We start from the raw sequence: 16,806 nt of genomic DNA, 5'->3' as shown, positions 1-16,806 counted from the left end.
AAACTGCATGCACACTAGCATAGCCATAAATCACTGCTAACTGGTTGTATCTTCATAAGACAACATGTGTGTGTGTGTGTGTGTGTGTCTGTGTGTGTGTGTCCGGCTGTGACACGAATGAATTGGGAGCGTGAACGCGCGCTGCAAGACCAGCAACCTTCGCTGGTGCCGCGCAAACTTCTCTGTCCAATGATACCGAACCGCCCCCCGGACTGCTAGAACCCACCCCCCTCAGTGTGCTGGTGAGGAGCTCCACTACCAGCGTCAACCAGTCCTCTCACCTGAGCTCCAACAGCAGTAATGGCCGCCAGCATCTAGTCCAAGACAGTCACTTGTGGAATGGACCGAAGCGTACTCCAGAACCCGTCCTCCGACGCGGACGCCGTCTGCTGAGGAGAGCACCAATGTGAAAAAAAGCCGCATTGTATTCCAATCATGTTCGACACCGACGGACCGCAGTGACCTGTCGTGGGGGAGAGCGGTGAGATTTTAGGGGAGACATGGCTCGTCTGCTGGTTCTGATCCACTCGGCGGTCCTGTTGCTCTTCGGGAGCGACATGTTCCTGGTGGGAGCAAGTAAGTGGATGCTGTTGTACACTTATTGCGTTAGTACTCTGCAGGCGCCCTTTGTTTTGTTAAATATGACTGACACTCCGTGGACGGTCCATTAGGTACACCTGCACACCGGAAAAAAACAGACCCGATAGAACTGATAGCAACTCTCATGTTTATTATTGTAATTAAACACCGGTCAGGTGTTTAGTTTTGTAAATAAAGCCATGTAGATATGACTGAAGTCCAAACTTTCAGCTTTAGAAGATAAACAGTTGCATCCAAATTTGGCGAATTGGTCAAGATAAGGTCATAAGGTGTTTTTTTTAATACAAAAAAAACAGCATAAGGGGGAAAAAGAGCAAAAATGACTCAAACAAGTTTAAAATGTTAACCACAAGTTGGATCGACTTGAAATTTCTCACACAACTCTACAAAAACACCAACTGTAACCTTAGGGTGTTTTGACCAATCATCACAATATTAGTAAGTGCAATATTTGAACAGTTATGGCATAGGAAACTTGTTTACCATCTTCTAAATACATTTTTTACATTATGAGAGCCCTCAAGACATGAAATAACACCCCTATAGTCATCTTTAGATATGAGTATAAGATATAATCACAGAAAATAAGACATATTAGACATAAAAAAGATAGACACATAGACTCACTCTTTTTTTCTCAGCAGTGTATTTCCTTGCATCTTAAAATAGCTTTACATTGGTATTACCTAATGAAATAGACAGAATAAGATTAAGTAAACCGTGTAAGACGTCAATAAAAACATGAAATATGTTCCCTTGGGAACTTTAGTGATGAGTGGAGTGCAAGTCTCACTGAACACTGATATCTAGTGGCCAATGTGGAATACTACATTCAAAGTTACAATGCTTCTTCTACTTTGCAGTTGTGTTTTTAGTTCATTTTGCCGCTTTATGTTTAAAAATGCTTAATTTAGGCAGAGAATATGTACAATTACGTTGTATATCTTGTATAATGACAATAAAGGCCATTCCATTCCATTCCAATTAGCATAAATATGCATTTTAAAAAATGAATAATAGGCCGTATTCAACCATGAAACAGTGATCATTTAGTAAATGATTTATTTTTGAAGAGAATGCAATATAGCCAGGCACAACTGTACAGACCTTTAGGGGTCTGACAAGCACATATGTGCAAAAAATTTGAGCAAGATTGGTTGGAAAATGTGGCCGCCATCAACCAAAAAACCCAAAATATCTTTGAGGCATGGACGGGACTCATCGTACATAAGTCACTGACCATTTGAGTAAATCTTATAAAATTTTGAGGAAACCTGTATTACATGCATGTGAGCATGTATTTCAACGTATTTCCACCACAGCCCACAGAGGAGGGGGCAAATATACCGGAAGGTGGTGTCATTAGATTTAATTGTGGCCAATTAAGGTAACCCAAATATTAGACAGCCTCATGGATGTGTGATTCAGTGCAGCCTTAGACGACTGCAGCTGCCTCTGTGACGAAATCCAGCGTTATTATCTTTGTAAAGGCTGACTTTTTGATACAGATATAGTATTGGAATGCTAATAATTCCAAATATCCGTGGAAGGATGCGTGGCTTGCAGCGGTATGAATGCTATAAAAGACATTCAGCCTTGCCAAGCACATGCAGCCCTTTCAGCTCATTGAAAACATTTCCATGAAATGTAAGAGCAATCAGACCTTAATCAACCTGACTTCCTGAGGGAGGGGGGTGGGGGGAGCACTTCTGATCTCCTCTGAGCTTTCCAGAGCTTAACTTTTGATAAATAGTCAGCGCTGCCACACTGAGGCATCAGGATTCAATGTGAATGGAAATATGCAAGGAACCGTGCACAATGACGGAAAACATGATATTATATTCAGCCTTTGGTACACACACAGTCCACACACACAGCCCTGAATAGGTTTTCTATAATATTTATGAAAATATTCCCTCATCTACTTGAAACAATTACCGCTGTAAACGAGGGACGACTTTCCACCAAATTTTGGCTGATGATAAAATATTCAGTTTCATACCAAAGTGGATAGTAGTCTTTGCCGAGAAGATGCTTGTGTGGCTTTCAGGTGGGAAACCGCCAGGCTCATATCTTTAAATGAGCTACCTGCTGCTGGTAAAAAACTGCTGATGCATTCTCGACGTGTGCTGCTGTCATCGTTTTAATGGAACCCGGCGTCACATGTTTGTAGCATGTTTAGAGGACAATGCAGAGTGCCACAAAGTACATTGTCTTAGCCACGTTTTTGCTATGTCGCTAAAAACAAAGACTTTGTAGTGTAGTGATTGCATTAACCTTGAATTAACATCTACTTCCCTGAAACATACATTCTGCTAAAAGAAAGGGAGAGCCTGGACTTGATTCGACTTTGTGTTTTGCTGCTGTGTCACAAATCTGACTTTTTTTAAAAAATCCATATCATAATATCCTGTAGCCATAATGGTTAAGTGTCCCAGTAATGTGGCTGTATTAGGGATAACGGGTGCTGTAATTATGAGAGACACAAGCCTTCAAAGTGGCACTCGGAGGTAATAAAAGAGGGAAATATGCTCAATAATTCACGATAGCGGCACCTTGGTTTCGCCTTGAGTTGTGCACCTTTGGGAATGTGCTCACTCATGTTTAGCTGAATAATTAGCACAGCTGAAAACACACACACACACACACACACACACATAAGCTTGTAAAATATTTCACAATGAATTTCTCTGACCTTTCCAGTGGGAAATCATGTCAAGTCAACCTGAGTCAAAACCGTTCCATGAGTGTACAGACAATGTTTTTGGTAAAATTTGTGTTGAGTCATGATTAATTTGCTCTAAATTAATGACGACGCAGTTAATGCAAAAATATTAACCAAAAAATACATTTTATGGAGAATAATTACTTTTTCATACAACAAAGCAATACATAATAATGACAAACAAAATGAATAAATGAACATTCATTCATTTTCTACCGCTTATCCTCACGAGGGTCGCAGGGGTGCTGGAGCCTATCCCAGCTGTCTTTGGGGGAGAGGCGGGGTACACCCTGGACTGGTGGCCAGCCAATTACAGGGCACATATAGACAAACAACCATTCACACTCACATTCATACCTATGGACAATTTGGAGTCACCAATTAACCTAGCATGTTTTTGGAATGTGGGAGGAAACCGGAGTACCCGGAGAAAACCCACGCATGCACGGGGAGAACATGCAAACTCCACACAGAGATGGCCGAGGGTGGAATCGAACCCTGGTCCTCCTAACTGTGAGGTCTTAAATGAACATTTAACGCCATTTTTACCTTTTTTGAAGACTCTTGTTGGCGAACAACTTCGGGAAGGTGGAAGGAGGTGTCATCTTTGTACATTGGGATGAGTCCATTCCTGAATTCAATATCGTTTCTCAACTTCTCTATCAAGTTGCTGGCACTCGCAACTTTCTTTGGCCCCATGGCGGGTTATTTTGCAATTGCACTCAATAACACATGCACAAATAGCGAGTCAGCAACACGTAGGGTGCTTTATTTGGTAATTGAGACAGTGTATGAAAACCGAGGGAGAACATTTTGGTTGAAAACCAAATGATACAAAATCTGGGGTGTACCAAAACCGATGTTTTCCTGTATATAAAGAGAAATGCAGCACTAAATAGTAAGATGAAATGTTGTCAAGTGGCCCCATGGCGGGTTATTTGGCAGTTACAGACACGGGCAGTGAGTCAGCAATGCGTAGGGTGCTTTGTTTGGGCACGATAACGAAACAGTGTACACAAATTGAAGCAAAATTTTGGCGAAAATTTTGGTGTGCCTTGTAAAACGAGTACAAATGATTGTATACTTGCTAGTAGCTAGTTACCAAACAGTCTGAAGTGTTGATTGTCAGTACGTGTACATAAGCATATATATGTATATATTGCGGGGGATGCATTGTCAGGTCATTTGATGGCACCGTGCGTCATCCATAATGTGAAGGGAGCTCCTCTTCCATGCTAATGAAGCCACCGTGGGCAGCAGAGTGGCTCTCAGAATACTCCAAGTCTGTGACCAGCATGGTTATTTACAATCTAATACCCAAAAACCCCATGTGTACTGCAAAAAATGCGTATTGATTTGGACTCTGACTCTTAATTTCGGCGTGTCCATCTTAGCATCTGTTATGCAAGGCCTGGGATGTGAGAGCGACAGGTCGCAGGGGCCGAGCCCTGTTGTCTGCCCAACAAATGGGAAGACCCTCTTGGGATGTGGACACGCTCCTAGCATGAGTAATAGCTCCGAGGCCGAGCAATGCCGACTACATTTGCTGCCCCCCCACCCCCTGTCGTCTAAGCAGAGATAGTGAAATTGCTGCTGGTGGCGAACATGGAGCCATTTTACATCGTTTACATATTTGATGTGATTCTATATGTATGTTAATACTTTATTCATACTGCTTTCAAAGCATTAATAAAACTGATTACATTAGTTTTTTTAAATGATGGAATAATAAAAATGTCAACGAGTGAGACAGCGTCATGGGGAGAAAACATACTGACAATATCACCTGCCATATTTACTGGAAACACATTTTGACAAGTGACATTTTAACCTGATTTAGCTGCATTTTTTTTTGTTTTTTTGCACCTCCTGCAGGTTTTTGAAAGGTCTGAATCACTCCAAGTTACAGCCACATTTGGAGAGTCATTGCAGTGGACGGTTAGCATCTGCGGGTTATTCAGTACACCAACATTTTGCCTCAGTTTATGTAGATTTTCTACCAAATCTATCAAAAACTCTAGCGCCATAACTTAACAAATAAAGTGGAACCTCGGTTAGTGTATGCCCTGGTTAGTGTGTTTTTTTTTTTTTTGGTTTACCTACATTTCCCAGTTAGCATACAGTAGTGTGTGTCTTTATGTGTTATTAATACACTGTATGTGTGTTTGTAATGCATTAATATCACAAACCGTTCAAATCCGTCGCTTCTTTATGACATCATCAGCAGTTAGGCTGCAAAATAACCCACAATGGGGCCAAAAAACATTGCAAGTGATGATTAGCACTGATGCTAGCGCTAACACAACAAACACAAACAGTGTCATGGACCAGGGGTTTTCAAAGTATGGAACCCTTAGCATCCTTTCAGACAATATAAAGCAGTTTATTCCTCCCTTACTGCCGAAATCCGGATTTTCTGGAGCAGATTTTCACTGTAGTACCCGGAAAACCTATTGATCATCAAATCATCAGTGGGCGGTGCCAAGACACAAGGACTATAGTCGTATTATTATTGCAAATACTGTACGTCTATGCGTCATTCTTCCTCACTCAGAGCCAAGGACAGTTTGTACTCGGTCTCTCTATTAAAAGACACATCAGTCTTTTACCATCCGTCCGTCCACACCAAGGACTCAGACGCTATTTGGATTGGACGACACCAACCAAAACCCTCATCTCCCTGTCCTTCCAAGAATTGGAGCAATAATTACCGCACCTCTCCACCTCAAAGCTGCACCTGTGACCGCCATGGCACTGTGGATCAGTGTACAATCTATGAGGTCAAGTGTGTCCGAGACCCTGAGCTTGATGAACAGGAAGCCAGACGGCTACGTCTGACCTGAGGGTCTTTTAGCGCCACCTTTGTCACCTTTTGCTGAGGACAACATTGATTGCGTCCAGGACAAAACAAGTGAAGGAGAGAACATTCCCGCAAGCATTTTTTTGACAGTATATCTTCTCAAGGGACAACATTATAGAAAGCAGACTGGGATAGGTGAATGAATTTCAAGGTGACTTATTCTGTGTGTCCAATCACAGGTTCCTGCTTTATCTACCTCTGTATGCGCTTTCAAATTTAATCAGTGCTACTCAGCCACATTGGTGTATACGAATGAAGTCAATAGCTGACCGCTCTTATAACTTTGGTTCTAAGTTTGAAACTCCATGTTTCAAAGACTCCATGTTTTGAGCAGCAGGAACGCCATTACTTTGACAGTGAGTTTCTACTTCCTGGACCTCGTCTTCCATCGTCAAACGTCTCAGCTATTGTCTTTGAACCGCCGTGTCCAAATGTCCCACATCCAATCCTATCACAAGCCCGCCATTAGATCTGTCACCTTTTGTTTCAGCAGCACGTTTGCTCCCAAAGCGTCCAACCTCTTTTGTCTCACTTTGCAATAGAACCGCTCTCCAATAGAAGGCTGCCTGGTGACGCAGTGAGGATAAATATATACTGTATATATATATATATATATATATAAACTGACACTATGTGGCTTTAAATAGCGCAATTTGTCAGGACAGGTCAGGTAGGGAGACGAGGGGAATGAGTGAGGGAGGGGAATGAGTGAGGGAGGGGGGGGAAGGCTTGTATTTGGACAGAAGACAAGCGCCTTTTTAGCCAAAGCAGTTTGTCTTAACAAGTACGTAAACAAAATCAGTCATCGTTAGTTTTAACTGCGACAGTAATGGAAGCACGTTGTCACCGCATGACGAATGAATTACCTCCACTGTGTGCATTTCACACAGAACCCAATGAAGGACACACCGTCGCAAATGACAAATTAAAGTTTGGACGTATAATGTGAGGTTATTTGAGTAGTATGCAGGCTTAAAGACGTACACCGAGGTATGTTTGATTTTTTAGGTCGTCACTGGATTTCAGGTCACGACTTCCATCAGAAAGAACCAAACACCCTTAGAATGAGAAAACGACTTATCTGAATTCAGCATCCTGCATGGAAGCAGATGGCCCTGACAATTTAACAGGCGAGTAAAGTGCCCACATTAACAAGATATCTCTGGTTCTGTGTCCCGCCCCCAACCCCCACGCCATTAGACCGACCGCCAGCCCCCGTCAACGTGTCCGTCATGTACCTCCGAGCCGACTCAGCAACTGTATCCTGGGAAGTTCCGGAGGGAGATATAATAATTGGCTTCTCCATCTCGCAGCAAGTAAGTGTGAAACCACTAGAGAGAGAGAACATTTGAACATCATCTTCTCCATTCAATCTGCATCTGTCCTCCAAAAACCACGAGCAGAGGCAGGACGCGCACATGCAGAGGTTCATCCGGGAAGTGAACACCACCAGTCGCTCTTGCGTCCTCTGGGACCTGGAGGAGGAGACGGACTACATCATCCAAGTGCAGTCCATCGGACTTTACGGAGAAAGCCAAGCGAGCAAGAAGGTCCACTTTCGTACGCTCAAGAAGACGGACCTCTTCCCTTCCAACAGTTCCAATCAAGGTGGGTGTTTCATCATCCCAAAAATACACAACCAGAGGGTTACATACACTATGTAAAAAAAAGTCATAAACTGATATAACAGTGGGCGGCACAGCGGTCTAGTGGTTAGCGCGCAGACCTCACAGCTAGGAGACCAGGGTTCAATTCCACCCTCGGCCATCTCTGTGTGGAGTTTGCATGTTCTCCCCGTGCATGCGTGGGTTTTCTCCGGGTACTCCGGTTTCCTCCCGCATTCCAAAAACATGCTAGGTTAATTAGCGACTCCAAATTGTCCATAGGTATGAATGTGAGTGTGAATGGTTGTTTGTCTATATGTGCCCTGTGATTGGCTGGTGACCAGTCCAGGGTGTACCCCGCCTCTCGCCCAAAGACAGCTGGGATAGGCTCCTGCACCCCTGGAGGAAAAAACGGTAGAAAATGAATGAATGAATGATATAACAGTCAACTGACCTTAACATTGGCTCACATTGAATAAAAATACACAATGGAGAAAATAACTATTTGATCCCCAACTTAGAAAGCATTCTGCACCCCACAGACCGATGATGTACCCATGAGACACACAAATGAGTCCTCGTCCTTCGGGAAAGTACTCCTAAGCGCAACACGCTATGTTTATAAAAGACAAAGAACCTAAGGGGGGAGACTGGAGACCTGCACAAGACTGGAATGAAAGAAGAAGAAGACCACGACTATATAGTGCAATCAATAAATCCATTCATTCATTTTCTACCGACCTAAAGGGTCGCGGGGGTGCTGGAGCCTATCCCAGCTGTCTTCGGGCAAAAGGCGGGGTACACCCTGAACTGGTCGCCAGCCAATCACAGGGCACATATAGACAAACCATTCACACTCACATTCATACCTATGGACAATTTGGAGTCGCCAATTAACCTAGCATGTTTTTGGAATGTGGGAGGAAACCGGAGTACCCGGAGAAAACCCACGCATGCACGGGGAGAACATGCAAACTCCACACAGAGATGGCCGAGGGTGGAGCAATCAATAAATATTCTATATATTTCCACTGTCATCCCTTGGTATATTGAAATGAACAGAACCAACAGTGCTGTATGGTTGTGTGGAAGTCCAATGCCCAAACAAACTATACCGTATACTGTAATACTTAATACTTTGTTCCACTATTGCAGTAGTGGGAAATGTCTTGGTGTTAATTGAACATATTGTGTCACAGGCCAAATATCGCTACTAATTTATGGCTGAGCTCATTTGGATTCTGTGTCCGTGCCCGACTTGTGTCCTGAAGAGGGAATTGAATATGAAGACCAATAACGCCTGAAGATGACAAAAGACTGAGAGGACTTTTATTAGGAAGAAATTGATCCGCTAATCCACTCTACCTGCTACATAGAGCATTACGACCGCTATAAGAGCTCCTCAAATCAAGCTAGCCGACTCGTCCACGACTATTCTTTTGCTATTCAACCCCAAGTAGGAAGCGCTGAAGCGTGGGAATCATCATACAGCCGACGCAGTGCTCTGAACTATTACATGGGCGAGATTGCGAATGATAAAAGGTAATGGGAGCTGCGGTTCAAAAGAGCAGCGTTCCGCGCTGTTCCTTTTGGCTTTATGTTTTACAATCCAGAAATGATTCTTTGACGTTAAAAACCTCTCCAAAGCTAACTGGCCATGAGAGCCAAGTGCTGAGCGCGCAGGGGACCCCTGACCCCGCATAGACGGGTCTGAGTCTTTCAAGGGTTTTTGGAAAGGATTCAAATGATACTGTGTGGTACCGGAGGGATTTAAAAAGGTGTATTCAGCACAGTACATTGATGTCATACAAAACCAAATCAGCGGGCTCTTTTAGTTTTTTGGAGGACTTATTCTATATAAGGCGGCACGGCGGTCGAGTGGTTAGCACGCAGACCTCACAGCTAGGAGACCAGGGTTCAATTCCACCCTCGGCCATCTCTGTGTGGAGTTTGCATGTTCTCCCTGTGCATGCGTGGGTTTTCTCCAGGTACTCCGGTTTCCTCCCAAAAAACATCCAAAAACATGCTAGGTTAATTGGCGACCATAGGTATGAATGTGAGTGTGAATGGTTGTTTGTCTATATGTGCCCTGTGATTGGCTGGCCACCAGTCCAGGGTGACAGCTGGGATAGGCTCCAGCACCCCCCCGCTACCCGGTAGAAAATGAATGAATGAATGAATATTCTATATAAGATGTGCGTGTCATCAGTGTTAATAATCGGCGACCCCTTTTAACCGACTTGTTTCGAAACATACAGGAAGTGCAGCTCTTGACGGCGCCGCCTTAATGACTTCTAATTAGCTTCCACTTCCTCATAATTCCATTAGAAGCCAGCCTGGCGTTACGAGCACAGCCGATGAGTCGTGAAGACAGCAGGAGCGATAAGCTCAAATGTGAAACCTTTCTTAAGAATTTGAGCGTATTGAAGCTGCATGCGAGCCACCGTGATTGGCGGCATGAATAGTATCACATCTGGCAACTTGCAAGAGCCAGAAACGCCATAAATAAGGCATCATTCTTTCTCATTATGTGATTACATGTACTATACATATGTAATATATCAGGTGGTCTCAACTGGTGGGGCGGGACCCAAAAGTGGGTCACAGTTCCGTTCCTGGTGGGTCGCAGACAGTAAGTCAAAATGTATATTGAGCTTATTTTAAGAGCGGACAGACAAAGGCAGATGAAGAGCGAAAAAGGGATAAGAAACGCCAGCTGTTCTGTGAACATGACGGCAAAAAATAGCTCATTTTTTGGCAACCAAGCAAGCATTTGTGCTGTTTTGACTGGCGTGTTTTCAAATATTCATTAACCAGCAGGTGAATCCTCTAAGCTTCCAATGTTGCGTGGGGGGGAAACAAAGCCACATAAAAAGGAATACTTTCACAGGTTGGACGTCTTAAGTAGGTTGGAGGCCCCCAACGGACGCCACGGCTGCTCAATATTTCAAAGCGCTGAGTCAGACTGAGCTGCACGCAACAAAGATAGCGACATATAACGAGACGCTCAGCGTTGAATGAGCCGTCTCACACACACACACACACACGCGCTAGACCCCGCTTTGTATTTCATGGCCATCACGTGAGGGGAGCAAACTGTTTGATATTTCTCGACACACAAAAAAGGTCATTGGGGTAAGTGGAGCGCTGGAAGACTTCCAGAATCATTTTCTGAATGGAAGTCAATCTACTTAAGAGGAGCATTCATGCTACACAATATGGACTACAACAATGGACGCTGTGCTTAGTGTTCTTTTCATAAGATGTCATATTATTTGTGATGTTTTTGGTGTCTAGATGACCCCACTGTGCAGGGCCTGGACAGGTCCAGACATCTGCAGACAGGAGAGGTCATCATCATCGTGGTGGTCTTGGTCATGTGGGCTGGTATGGATATTATTCAGCAATAACGTGTCAAAATATATTTTTTCAGGATTTATCTGAATATAAATATGCAAATGATGGTGATATTGTCACGGAAAAAAACATTCTACAAAAAAATGAAACAAAAAAATAGAATTAGTATAGAAAACGTTTCTTATAAAATAAATAAAAATATAGTCATGATTTTTTACATATTTATCTAAATAAAAATATGAACATAATGAAAAAACATTCCACAAAATAATGTTGTAAATTAAATGCAAACATATAATTCATATAGAATAAATACAAATATAATGGTATGTATCTGGATAAAATATGCAAATAATAAGTATAAGGTCACAGATTTTTTTTTTTTTTTTACAAAAAATGGAATTGGTATACAAAATTTTCAGATTTCTTTCCCTTACAAAAATAAAGAAAAAGTAAAAATATATATAATGTAATTAGAAAATACTTTCATATTAAGATGAATAATAATAATATACAATTAGTATAGAAAATGTAAAATTTGTTTCTTAAAGAATAAATAAAAACATGGTGGTGATGAAGTGTTTTTTTTACATATTTATCGAAATAAAAATATGCCAATAATGGTGATACTGTCACAGAAAAAAACATTCTATGAATAAAATGTTCTGATTTATTCTGAAAATAATAAATATAGGGTCATTATTTTATTAATTTATAATTTATCTGAATAAAAATATGTCAATATGGTGATACTGTTGCAGAAATAGTATACATTTTAAGAGTATATTTTGTGGACTTCATCAGGTAGAAGCTCCAGCCTGTGTGGAAGTGTAAGAAGATGAAAATGATGTACACTGATAAATTAAATTAAATTAAATTAAAATGAATTCCCCCTTTGAGTGCTGCCTAATTGTCTTCAGCTAATTATTCCTTTTTGTCTAAACACAACAGAGCTGCCATGTCTGCATTGCCGCCTTTCCACGTGTCGCACAGAGACGCGTGTGTGTGTGTGTGTGTGTCAACGCCCTCTCTCTTTGTTTGCGTGCAGCCGTCATCGCCCTATTTTGCCGCCAGTATGACATCATCAAGGACAACGACTCCAGCAACAATAAGGAGAAGGTCAAGCCGTCGTCGGAGAGGAGCACGCCGGAGCATCACAGCGGAGGGCTGCTGAGGAGCAAGGTGAGCAACGAGGTGCTGTTAGCTGCCATGGCAACCACACACACACACTCTCGTGGGTATCGTTAAGGAAGTTGCCAAGCAAGCAAATAACTAAACAGCTTCTTAAAACATCACAGTTTATTCTTATCCTATTTTGACTTTATTCTGTAATTCGATGAATATTTTGGATGTATTATTAATACAAAGGTTTTGCATGACAAGTTTTTGTGCAGTTTGCTACTAAATTCATACAATTTCTGGACATTTTACGAAGGTTTATGCTTCTAATATTTCAACTTGTTCGTCATAATATTGTGACTTTATTCTGTAATTCTATGATCCTAATATATTATTATTTAATGTCAGAGTGTGGCTAAAAGTGGCTACTAAATTCTTGCGACTTTTGGTCAACATTCTCCTTAACATTAATATTCAATGTTGTCGTTGAGTGTTAAGTTTGCTACTAAATTAAACTAACTAATAAATACTAAAAAGCTTGTGCCCAGGGTGAGTTTATTCCTGTTATTCCTGCAGTTCTTGGCTGTTACGCAAAGTGTTAAATGACTTTAGCATTTATGGGCTACAGTAATTGTACTTAGACTCCAAATTGTCCATCAGTATGAATGGGAGTGTGAATGTTGTTCACACTCACTTTGTCCTTCAAACTGGAAGACATTTCCTCTTTCCGAGTCTAATCCGTGTCCACTTGTCCGTCACCAAGGCAAGCTAATCTATCTAAGGACAATTCTCTCTTTTAGTTGGAACCATGTGACTTTTTCAAGGACTCTTAAAGTCTAAATCAGAGCCAATGACACAAAGAGGCTGATGGACGTTACAAAACTTATACAAAGTAGACAGCAAACGTTGTGCTCGAGGCTTGTTTCCACCCAGAAAATCTTTCCAGGGTAAAACAAACGGCAGCAGAGTGACTGAGGCGGTCTCGGAGCAGTAATAATTAAGGCATCGATAATCAAGGAAAAGAAGAAAATGGAATCAGACCTAAGATTTTTCTCTCTTTCCGCTTCTCATTAGAGGACATTTTGTCACCACTTGGCAGCCTAAGTCCATGTGGACAAATCCTATAGCTTCCTATCGACTGGCTTTCCAGACATAAAGTGTGCAATCGTACATATACATGCGTACATATAGAAGCCACACTGGACTATAAGCTGCACATGTCCACCTGATAAAATGGCATATTATGTCATGCATGAGTCCATGCAGCTCTTTATTTGGCAAGAGCCAAACATGAGCTATGAGAAAAAGTTAATCATAAACCCATCGGAAATCGAAGGAGGTACAGCCCGACTCACAGTGTCATCATCTTAGACTCAAGGCTAACATCATCACACAGCAACTTAACACTCAAAAAAACACTATTTTAACTTCTTCCCATTCTGCAGCAGGGTTCAAAGTGTAAGCAAAATACAGTGGTTTATACACCAGAAATTATATCTCTATTATCTATAATATTCTTGTAAAACTAAAATCTTAAAATCATAAAATTCTGACTTTTTATCGTAGTTTCTTTTGATAAAATTACGACGTATGTTTCAGTCATTTTTCCTTTTAAAATCATTTTAAAATAACTTATTTTGCATATAATTACAATTTTTACATGCAAGCATTGAGTGAGTGTGCATTTACAGCAATACAATTACTACTTTTTATCCAATATGACAACTTTTTTCTGGTATTATTCATTATTTTCTCATAACATTTTTAACATAGGGAAAAATAGCTGTAGTCTTCCAAGAATAAAAATTTAAGTATTCCGAAAAAAGGTTAAATGTTTGTCTTATATGTTTCTCTTGTTGTTGTGTGTTGCAGTTCCACCCCTCCGTGCCGTCCATCAACATCATCGAAGTGTGACAAGAAGAAGAAGATATATTAGGTAAACCTGCACATCTAATGAGATTCAAGACAAGAGAATACAAAACTACAAATATATTACCGGCTTATTTGTGTGCTTTGAGCATTGCTATGTCTGCAAAGGCACACTTTTTCAAAGTGGATCTCATTTAGCTCATTCAGGTGTACCTAATGTTGTGTCCGGTGAGGGTAGAGTCTCTCCTCTCCATCATTGTCCTTCTAGAGTAGGGGTGTCCACATTTTTTCCGTCGAGGGCCGCATACTGAAAATCAAAGGATTCAAGGGTTAGTTCAAGGGACACTTTATTCATGTTATGAAGTTATGACCCACTTTTATTCAAAGGGGACCTGTTATGCTCATTTTTTGACCCTTTGTATCGAGTTGTGGACTCCTATAGAGCAGCTACATACAATAACCCGCACAGAAAACTTTTTAGATTTTGCAGAATCTGCACCTATTCCAAAACAGTCCGTTTTCATTTATTGCACGCCCACTCCGCTCTGATTGGCCACACGCCCAAAGTGCTTCTTAACTATGAACCATATAAGGAAGTCCGCCCCTCTGTGATGTCACAAAAGAACGGTTTTACCACGCCTTTTCAAACCGAGCATTTTGAGCCATCTCAAAATTCTTTTAGGGCTCACTTCCAAATGTGCAAAACTAATTAGCTGAAACTTTGGTATCGTTTAACACAAGAATACAACACTCTAACTACTACATGTATAGGTCAGAAAAGTGGAAAAATCATAACAGGCCCCCTTTAAATCATTTTTTATTTTTACGTATTACTTATTATTTTTACTTATTTACTTATTACATATATTTTTAAACTGTGTTATTTTTCTGTTTTAAATTTGTTTTACACATTTATTAATGTTCATTCATTTTTAGTTTTATTATTTATTTTTATATTGGATTTTTGTATTGTATTTCGATTTTTTATATGTATTTAAATTATTTTCTTTTTGTTACACTTTTATTGAAGCCATTAAAACATTTTTAATCATTTTTTTAAACTTTTCATTTAACTTAATTTATTAATTATTTTTACACTCGTATTGAAGTCATTTTAATGATTTTTTGCACTTTTATTTGAGTCACTTGTATTTGTATTACTTTTACACATTTCAAATAAATTTTTATATTTAGTCCATTTATTTATTTAGTTTCATGTATATTTTTCTACTTTTACTTAAGTCAAAAGTAGGAAAAGGGACATTAGAAGTGACAAGTGAGAGAGTTGTTTGGGACAGCATGCATGCAAAGAGAATAGATGGGGAAAACATGATACAAACATCTACTGTAGACGACTAGATGAGCAAAAATGTTGCAATACGACCACAACACAATCTCTGGGAGGCCATCAGTGAAATTAAGCATTGTATTTTTGATATTGGCATGTGCTGTTTAGACAAAGTAGAACACTTTATAGAATAGAACGCCTAAGCACCCATGTATTGTATATGAATATGTGTTAATGAGAGAATAACAATGGATGTACAGTACATATGTTACACTACTCTGTTAGACGTGCATGCAAAGCTTCTGCTGGTAGCGTAGCAAGCAGGAAGCCACAATGTTAACGTCCATACAGTAACCTTTTTAAACCTGTCCCAAATTGTAATCAGTGCTCTTCTTCCAATAGAAACTACATGAGTGTCTCAGGTACAACAGTTCATGTTCTCACTGCAGACTTTTGCAGTCTGTTACCATGGCAACATGCTGCTTATCCACTACGGCTCCATGCATGCCACAGATACGCCTATGAAGCAAACAATAGGTGGGACGGTGAGGAAGGGCTGCGACTGTTTTAAAGCGCATGGGATAAGACGATTAGCGAAAATGTGAAGTTGTATTGTATAAACACCTTCAAATCTTTATGCAGTTCTTTATGGCGATTTTGCTCACTTTTATTTAAAATAAATAAATGAATAAAAACATATTAAAAGATAATACACTAAAATAGATGCTTTATGGAATTAATAAATGCACCATAACCTACTGCAGTCAATGGGAATAAACCTGAAATTTCATGTTAATAATTGGTAATCATTTATTACAGTAATTGATACCAGACGTGACCATGATAAGTATAATTCCTTATTTATAAGTGGAATATTTTCAGTTACTGCATAGAAAACCTGTTTACGATTTTCTAAATATCATTTTGAACAGTATTAGAGCCCTCTATATGTGAAATAACACCCCTATAGTCACCTTTACACTCCTGTTACCCAATATAGTAGACATAATATGAGAAAATAAGCGATTACAGACATAAATAAGACTCGTGTTCATTTGTGTCGATGTAAATGTGTTCCTGCGCTAGGGGAGCTGGAGCTCTGGGGTTCAGAGTTGAGTTTTGGGTTACAGCAGCGAGGGATTATTGTCTGTTGTGAGATCATTCAAACCTGCAATAAAAGCTTGTTGTTCCTTCAATCAAGTCTGGTGCTTGTGTGTCTCACTACTGATACCTAGTGTCCAGGGTAGAATACTACATATGATCACAATGACTGCTTTGTTTGGATTTTACTTCATTTACCCATTTTAATGCTTGGAAATGCCTATATAGGCAGCCTCGGCAAAAAAAATGTAACATGTGTTTAAATATACATATTTTTGACTAA

The 16,806-nt window shown here is 40.4% G+C and overlaps 1 protein-coding gene across 1 annotated transcript; it reads left to right on the top strand.

Moving 5' to 3' along the window:
* The first annotated feature begins 193 nt into the window (after window positions 1-193).
* Window positions 194-16,600, top strand: fndc4a (fibronectin type III domain containing 4a). The gene is made up of 6 exons (XM_058057695.1): window positions 194-576; window positions 7,386-7,501; window positions 7,589-7,793; window positions 11,087-11,176; window positions 12,195-12,328; window positions 14,138-16,600. The coding sequence occupies exons 1-6, from the start codon at window positions 501-503 to the stop codon at window positions 14,177-14,179; spliced, it is 663 nt and encodes a 220-aa protein (XP_057913678.1). The 5' UTR covers window positions 194-500; the 3' UTR covers window positions 14,180-16,600.
* Window positions 16,601-16,806: the final 206 nt, after the last annotated feature.

The sequence above is a fragment of the Doryrhamphus excisus genome, chromosome 19, assembly GCF_030265055.1.
Source record: "Doryrhamphus excisus isolate RoL2022-K1 chromosome 19, RoL_Dexc_1.0, whole genome shotgun sequence".
Classification (NCBI taxonomy): domain Eukaryota; kingdom Metazoa; phylum Chordata; class Actinopteri; order Syngnathiformes; family Syngnathidae; genus Doryrhamphus; species Doryrhamphus excisus.
Note: the sequence above shows the minus strand (reverse complement) of the source record. Positions and strands in the feature narration are given on the sequence as shown.

What these genes read in the sequence shown, in the direction of transcription:
- fndc4a (XM_058057695.1), top strand. Translation starts at nt 501, where the DNA reads ATGGCTCGTCTGCTGGTTCTGATCCACTCGGCGGTCCTGTTGCTCTTC. An exon ending in GCTTCTCCATCTCGCAGCAA is followed by an intron (nt 7,502 to 7,588) that starts GTAAGTGTGAAA and finishes AACCACGAGCAG; the next exon opens with AGGCAGGACGCGCACATGCA. An exon ending in TTCCAACAGTTCCAATCAAG is followed by an intron (nt 7,794 to 11,086) that starts GTGGGTGTTTCA and finishes TTTGGTGTCTAG; the next exon opens with ATGACCCCACTGTGCAGGGC.